The sequence below is a fragment of the Eutrema salsugineum genome, unplaced genomic scaffold (genome assembly GCF_000478725.1).
Source record: "Eutrema salsugineum unplaced genomic scaffold, Eutsalg1_0 scaffold_14, whole genome shotgun sequence".
Lineage (NCBI taxonomy): Eukaryota > Viridiplantae > Streptophyta > Magnoliopsida > Brassicales > Brassicaceae > Eutrema > Eutrema salsugineum.
The window spans coordinates 4,044,082-4,052,330 of record NW_006256877.1 but is presented as its reverse complement, the minus strand read 5'-3'; the positions used below and the strand labels follow the sequence as shown (position 1 = coordinate 4,052,330).

The 8,249-nt window shown below is 29.8% G+C and overlaps 1 protein-coding gene across 2 annotated transcripts; it reads left to right on the top strand.

The window, feature by feature from the left end:
• Window positions 1-5,026: 5,026 nt before the first annotated feature.
• Window positions 5,027-7,981, top strand: LOC18022521 (DExH-box ATP-dependent RNA helicase DExH18, mitochondrial). Of its 2 annotated transcripts, none has more exons than XM_024159008.1 (2): window positions 5,027-7,537; window positions 7,645-7,981. In XM_024159008.1, exons 1-2 carry the CDS (start codon window positions 5,232-5,234, stop codon window positions 7,697-7,699), a joined length of 2,361 nt encoding a protein of 786 aa, XP_024014776.1. In that variant the 5' UTR covers window positions 5,027-5,231; the 3' UTR covers window positions 7,700-7,981. The 2 variants fall into 2 exon arrangements, with proteins under 2 accessions (XP_024014776.1, XP_006405590.1); XM_006405527.2 differs by having other exon boundaries at window positions 5,027-7,549.
• The last annotated feature ends 268 nt before the right edge of the window (window positions 7,982-8,249 follow it).

Sequence of the window (8,249 nt, the reverse complement as noted above, 5' to 3'; positions counted from 1 at the left end):
ATTCCAAGAATACCACAAAATAAAACAAATGTTTTTATGACATTGATGTTATTTTCCCCACCTAGAATTTCAGGAGGAATTCATAAACACTTAAACATAGATTTTGTGGTATTTAAAATTTTCAGGAGGTAAAAAATTAAGGCATTTTGAAGTTCCTAAAACAAATAGGTCTCGAGCCCCCGAAATCACAGGGAAATAAGGTATATTAAATTCTTAATTATTCTAAATATTTATAAGTAAACATACATATAACAAAAGGTGATGATACTTAGATGTAAATATCCAATTTTTTGAAAACATAACTACTATTGTACAAAATAAAAATAAAAATGTGATTTTCAAAACTGTAAAGAGACAAAGACGAATGAAGCAGTACAAAACAATTAACACATATTTCTATTTGAGTTCATAGTTTACAATTAATGTAAAAATGTATAACTCAAGATATCCATCCATAAAAGACAACTATACAATTGACATTGAGAAGACGTTAAACAACGATTATAACCAACATGATCAATTTTGTCAGTACAACTTAATCGTTGATAGATATATTTTTACAATGAAAAGTTTTTAAAAACATTATCATGATATGAAATGTTAAAATCTCCAAACAAATAGAATTAAATTCTAGTACAAAATCTTGTATGAAAAAATTAAATTTGTCGTGATCTGTAAAAAATTTGGAAAAATCTTTAATTTCAAACCATTGGAAATAGTTTTGATACATTTAAGTCAACATTATCTTTCGGAAACCTAAAATTGTCTTGGATTTATAACATCATATAGCATTCGACATATTATATTAGCTTATCAAATTTTTAGTTGTGTGATATTAGCTGATTTTTTTAACTCGTTAGTTGGATCAAAAATATACATTTGAGAAAACTTTGGTGGCTCATCATCACATGGTAATACATATCCAATACGAAGATAATTTTCACCATGAAACTTAACTAATAACGGTGGAGGCTCACAAGCAGTTGGGAGTAAAACACGACTTTGTTTACAACAAATTAAGAACAATGGTTGTGTACTAACTGTATCTGTTTTAGTTATGATATTATGACTATCAGTAGAAATACTCACTATTCCAACTATTTTTTGGGATAATGCTATTATTTGATATTAGTTAAAAATCACCATCTATTCAAAAATGAATTTTTAATTAATATATGTAAACTAACATTCATAAAGTATTTTAAAAATATATATATATATATATATATAATTTAAGTGATATATTGTTAATTGAAGATTGTTGTTGGGAGAAACTTTCTAATTCTATTGAATTTCCAGTATTCATTGATTTTTTATACTTCCTGCAAGCAAAATATATTTTAAAATATAGTTTATCAATTTCATATTAAACTTTTATACCCTTAAATAGAGGATAACACAATAACAATTCAAACATTATCAGCCAAGTTTTAAAAATATCCTACATGAGTAAATTTTAAAAAATAAAAAAGCCAATACGTAATAACTAAATTTGATCATATTATTGAATAAATAATACATTCTTTGTTTAAGAATAGTGAACTCATAGATCATATGCTAATAGTATTAGAAAAAATTGTAAATGTACCAGATACTTCAATTTTATGGTGTTTAACATGTGAGTTGTATGTTTGATAAATAGAATGTTTACCCATCTCTAAATGTAAATAAAAAACAAAAATTGTGTCTTATTATTATAATATATAATGTAGAAAATTGTATCTTTTTAATGAAAATTTGTGCCTTTTCAATAAGTAATTGTATCTTTATTTTGAAAAGATGTAATGCTTCAATATTGAAAAATAAATTGTTTAAATTTTGAACAGTTGAAATGGTTTAATAACCATTAACTCAAGAGGTGCAATGGTTGGTAAATTAACATTAATTTCAAGACTTGCATTGTTTAGTAAATAACTATAAAATCAAGAGTTGCAATGGTTGATAAAATGACTATAATCTCTAGAATTGTAATATTTAGTAAAATAACCATAAACTCAATAGTTGCAATGGTTCACCAAAATAACTATAACACTTAAATCTCCAACATTCATTTCTTATTAAAATGTAGTCTGTTTTTTTTTTTTGACATCTAAAATGTAATCATATATTCACAAAATAAACAACACATATACAAATAAAAAATCAAAAGATATAACCAGACAATAGCTGCAGTTATATACACAAAAATACAATTAAAATTCTATTTAATGGAAAAAAGCAACAGTTTAATCAGAATTTTTCACAGAAATGTATAATTTAAAAAAAATAAGGAAAAAGACACAACTTTATAATAACGATAACCTTTCATGTTAATAACTGTTCTACACATAAGGGTACAATTAATTTAAAAATAAATAAATACAAAGAGAAATGATTCATTCATAATTTTTCATATCGTTATATTTTTCACAGATTTAGGATTTTTTTTTGTTCTTCCTAACCTTTTCTTTTGTCTTGAAACTTTTTTCTGTTTTTTTTTTTTCATTATCAAGACTAAAATGTTCATCACTTTCACATAAATTGGCTTCTTTTTTGTTTTCTTTTTCCACTTCACATCCAAGCATTATCTACTTTAGAAAGTGCATCTTTAATCCCCCTTATAGTTTGGTATATCATGTTTCCTATGTCAAATAAATTATATAACTATAATAGTATAACCAAAAATAGTGCTACATGATAAATTAAATTTAATATTAGTGATAAACTTTTCAAAAAATATTATAGGAAAAAAGATTATGTTGCCTATTAATATTAGTGATAAACTTTTCAATAGAATTATCATTTTTCTTTTTAGTCCTAATTTTTTGAATTTTCTTCCAGAAATATTTTTCTGGATATTGAGCGGATGTGAAACCATCTAATTCAAGTTCTTCTTTATTCATGGCAAAATAAAATTAAAAAAAAAATAGAACTAAAACTCATAGAAAAATATTATGTTGCCTTTAGATTAATAAATTAATTGTCAAGAGAATTAATATTTTTAGTCCAAATTATTTGGCTTTCGTTCTAATAATATTTTCTTGGAGAATGAGTAGATCTTTCGCGCTCCACGTCAAGTTTCTCTTTATTCACGGCTAACCATCTAATTTACTTTTTTTAACACCGTTTTGATAACAGTTTCTTGCAAAAGAACAATGTTTTTCTCAAAAAAATTCTAAGTTAATTTGAAGTTTTTCAACAAAAAATTGATGTAAAAGGTGTTGTTTTTCAAATTAAGAGCATTATTAAAAAAAAAATCAAGAAAAGAAATAATAAAAATGAAACAAAATATATACAATCTTGAAAATACATAAACATTAATAGAAACAACATTTGATAATTGACGGTTATGTACAAAAGAGTATAATTAATAAAATAATTTAAAAAGACACAACTGTAAAAATGTAACCATTGTACACAATGGTTTCACTCATAGTTTTATTTTATGGAATTCCAAATGGTACAAATGAATAGTTGCAATAGTTTAGAAAAAACATAATTCCAACTGTTATAATGGTTTAATAACCATTAACGCAATATGTGCAATGATTGGTAAAATAACTTCAAAATCAATAGTTGCAATATTTAATAAATAGCCATAAACTCAAGAGTTGCAGTGGTTGGCAAAATAATCATAATTTCTAGAATTGTAATGTTTAGAGAAATAAACCATAAACTCAATTTTGCAATGGTTCACTAAAAAATGGTAACACTTAATCTCCAACATTCATTCCCCATTAAAATAATCATAGATTCACTAAATAAATAACACATATACTAATAACAAACGAAAAGACATAACAATAACAATCATTCATAAAATTAGCAGTTATACACGGAAAGATATAATTTTAAAAATATTTAACAGAAATACATAACGGTTCATTATAATAATAACTTTTTTAAAAAATAACTGTTATACATGAAAAAAATACGATTAATAAAAAAATATATGAGTAGAAAGACACAATTGTTCATTCATAGTTTTCCATATTGTTATTTTACAGATTAAGGTTTTTTTTTGTTCTTCCTAGCCTTCTCTTTTGTTTGAAATTTTTTTGTGGTTTTTAATTTTTTTATTTTCAAAACTAAAAATCTTAATAACTTTTACATAAATTGGCTTCTTCGTTGTCTTCTTTTTCAATTCACATTCAAATCTATTAGTTGTGTTATCTACTTTAGAAGTGCATCTTTAGTCCCCATTATAGTTTGGTATATCAAGTTTCTTGTGTTAAATAAATTATAGAATTGTCTCATATTTTCTAGATAATGAGCGGATGGTAGATCCTCCAACTCAAATTTTTCTTTATCCATAGCTGAATAAATTTTTAAAACAAATTTAAAAATATAACTAAAAAACTTTCCTTTTAAGATTAGTGATATAATTTCCAAGAGAATTACCATTTCTATTTTTCTTTAGTCCAAAATATTTTGGCTTTTCTTCTAAAAATATTTTTTTGGGGAATGAGTAGATCTTTCACTTTTCAATTTTAATTTTTTTTATTCATGGCTAACCATATACTAAAAAATCTTTTTTATAACACTATTTCTGTAGCAATTGCTTGTAAATGAACAATGTTTTTATTAAAGAATTTGAAGTTAATTTGAAGTTTATTAACAATAAATTGATATATAAGGTGTTGTTTTTTAAATTAATAGAGCTTGATAAAAAAAATTCAATAAAATAAATAATAAAAATAAAATAAAATATATACAATCTCGAAAAAACATAAGTATTAAAAGAAACAACCATTCATAATCAGCAACCATTCATAATCAGCAGTTTGTACAAAATAATACAATTAATAAAATAAACAAAAAGACACAACAGTAAAATTATAATATTTGGATAAATTAATAATTATATATAAAAAATATAATTAATTAAAATAAATAATAATTAGAAAGACACAATTATATATATGTTCTAATAATTCACTAACAAAATTTTGAAAAAAAAATCAATCCAAAATTGTCTAGAAGAATAGCTACAAGGAAGGCACAGAATGTGTAGGGTTTTTACTTCTCTCGCTTTAAATGCCCCACCATCACCATTTTTCCGCATCTCTCTCTCTCCTCAGGTACGCTTAAAGGAGCTAGCTTCGACCTCGTTTACTATTTTTATTCTTCCTTGAAATCGAAAACCCATTCGAAGTAATACGAGAAAGGAGGCGACTTTTCTTATTCTAAACAGGACAAATACTACACTGCAAAATTGTCAATTTCAATTGTGATTCGAGTTCGTCGTTACCATGGCGAGAGGCGTAGGTGGAGTTTTGCGTAGAGCGTATGCTTCAAGAGTTAGGATTCTGTTATCGACCCGAAAGTTTCATACTTTTAGAGAAACTGATTGTAGATCTCTTGTGCCCACGAGCCGGTTCTCTTCGGATAATCCGGTTCGAATTCACCTTCCCTGGAACGATTACAGATTTGGGTGCTTTGGGTTTGGTAAAGTTAGGGGCTTTTCGTCTACGGTGGATAACAATGGTGGAAATGATGAATCTGATACGGAAGATTGCGAAGAAAGTCTTGGTTCTGAGAGTGAGGATTATGATGAGGAAGGTGTGATTAACGAGCTCGGTGATGTAGATGAAAGCTTGGTGAACGATTCAGCAAGTTCTGAGACAGATGGTAATAACAGTGTAGAGAGTAGCGAGGCTGCTCGTGCTTTAGACGCTAGGTATCATGATCGTGTGGAGCTATATAGAGAGCTTAAGGGAAATGAAGTGCGTTCTAAGCTTCAACGTAGTGAATGGGATACAATACATGAGATTTTCGGGTTTTTCACACAGTCTGGTTGGGCAGCTAATCAGGCTCTTGCGATCTATATCGGAAAGTCGTTTTTCCCAACCGCTGTTAGCAAATTCAGAGACTTCTTCTTGGAGAAGTGTAAGATTGAGGTTGTTCAGGATCTTGTCCGCGTTGGACCAACAGATGCAGCTGTTAGGTTCTTGTTCCCTGTGTTTGTCGAGTTCTGTATCGAAGAGTTCCCCGATGAGATCAAGCGTTTCAAGAGTGTTGTTGAATCTGCAGACCTCACGAAACCCGCGACTTGGTTCCCTTTCGCTCGAGCTATGAAGCGTAAGATCGTTTACCATTGTGGACCAACCAACAGTGGCAAGACGTACAATGCGTTGCAGAGGTTTATGGAAGCTAAGAACGGGTTGTATTGCAGCCCGCTTAGGTTATTAGCCATGGAAGTTTTCGATAAGGTGAATGCTTTAGGGATTTACTGTAGTCTCTTGACTGGACAAGAGAAGAAACATGTTCCGTTCTCGAGACATGTTTCTTGTACTGTTGAAATGGTTTCTACAGATGAGTTATACGAAGTGGCTGTGATCGATGAGATACAGATGATGGCGGATCCTAGTAGAGGTCACGCTTGGACAAAAGCTTTGCTTGGATTAAAAGCCGATGAGATTCATTTGTGTGGTGACCCGAGTGTTTTGGAGATTGTGCGTAAGATTTGTGCTGATACAGGAGACGAGTTAGTCGAAGAGCATTACGAGAGGTTCAAGCCGTTAGTTGTGGAGGCTAAGACCTTATTAGGAGACCTTAAAAACGTCAAGTCCGGTGATTGTGTTGTTGCCTTCTCTAGAAGAGAGATATTCGAAGTTAAAATGGCTATAGAGAAACATACAAACCATCGTTGCTGTGTTATCTACGGTGCATTGCCTCCTGAGACAAGGAGACAGCAAGCGAATCTGTTCAATGATCAAGAAAACGAGTATGATGTTTTGGTTGCTAGCGATGCTGTTGGGATGGGATTGAATCTGAACATAAGAAGGGTCGTGTTCTACAGTTTGAGCAAGTATAATGGCGATAAAGTTGTTCCTGTTCCAGCTTCACAAGTGAAACAGATCGCAGGGAGAGCTGGAAGGAGAGGAAGCCGATATCCAGATGGACTCACGACGACATTACACTTAGAAGATTTAACCTACCTAATCGAGTGTTTGCAGCAACCGTTTGATGAAGTGAAGAAAGTTGGTCTCTTCCCTTTCTTTGAACAGATTGAGCTCTTCGCTGCAAAAGTTCCCGATATGGCGTTTTCGAAGCTCTTGGAGCATTTTGGAAAACATTGCAGACTCGACGGTTCTTACTTCTTGTGTCGTCATGATCATGTGAAGAAAGTGGCAAACATGTTGGAGAAAGTTGAAGGGTTGTCTCTAGAAGACCGGTTTAACTTCTGTTTTGCTCCGGTTAATATCAGGAATCCGAAAGCAATGTACCATTTGTATCGGTTTGCTTCAACTTATAGCCAAGATATGCCGGTTAATGTCGCCATGGGAATGCCAAAGTCTTCTGCTAGGAACGATACCGAGCTTTTGGATTTGGAGAGTAGACACCAAGTTTTGTCTATGTATCTTTGGTTGTCTAATCAGTTTGAAGAGAAGAATTTTCCGTTTGTGGAGAAGGTTGAAGCAATGGCTACAAATATTGCAGAATTGTTAGGTGAATCATTGACTAAAGCTTCTTGGAAGATGGAGACAAAAGAAGAGATAATCAAGGGTCAAAAGAAGGAAGATAGAGGATATGAAAGACCATCTTCACTAATCAAGTTAGTTAATAAGTAAGGCATTTCAAGATTGTTGTGTGTTTGAGAACTTTATAATTTGTGGATTTTAATAAGTTAACTATATTTGTGTGTTGTTTTTTTATTTTCAGGAGGAAAGAAGAAAAATTTGGTGTGAAGGAGAATCCCAAGAAAGTAACTACATAGCCAACTTGCAGAAATTTGATCCCCAAACAAAATATTTTGCAGAGAAATGGTTAATTAGTTATTGTTAAGCAAAAAGTTTTCTGGATTTCTTCAATTTTGGTTAGATGATAGAGATTTTTCATTTGTGTCTTTAGTTTCTTCTTACTGGGAAAGTGACTATCAAAGACGTTTCAATCGGTGTTTGTTGTTGCTCATATGTAAATAGAGTGTAACAAATTAAGATTATATTAGATTTCATATTAACAAAAATTTATTATATATGCGTTAATTTTGCTTGTTATCGGCTGCCTTTTTGCTTTTTATTTCCTCCAATTTTGCTAATTGTTTTTTTTTTTTGCTTTTTGTTTAACAAACATGATTCTCCTTTTGTTAGGTCGTCTCAAATGCTTTCTTCTTATAAGATTATTATTTTCTTTCTTAACTTTATTTAAAATATTTTATAAAAATACTTATAGCAACAGCTGGTTTTCGCTAACTTTTTCACATCACTGTTTGTCAAATTTACAATATTGGTCGATATATAAACTATTTAATACTCGTCTTATTTTCA

Bases quoted from the DNA above. Each gene is read 5' to 3' on its own strand.
- LOC18022521 (XM_006405527.2), top strand. From the start codon at position 5,232: ATGGCGAGAGGCGTAGGTGGAGTTTTGCGTAGAGCGTATGCTTCAAGA. The intron at 7,550-7,644 runs GTAAGGCATTTC...TTTTATTTTCAG, and splicing joins CTAATCAAGTTAGTTAATAA to GAGGAAAGAAGAAAAATTTG.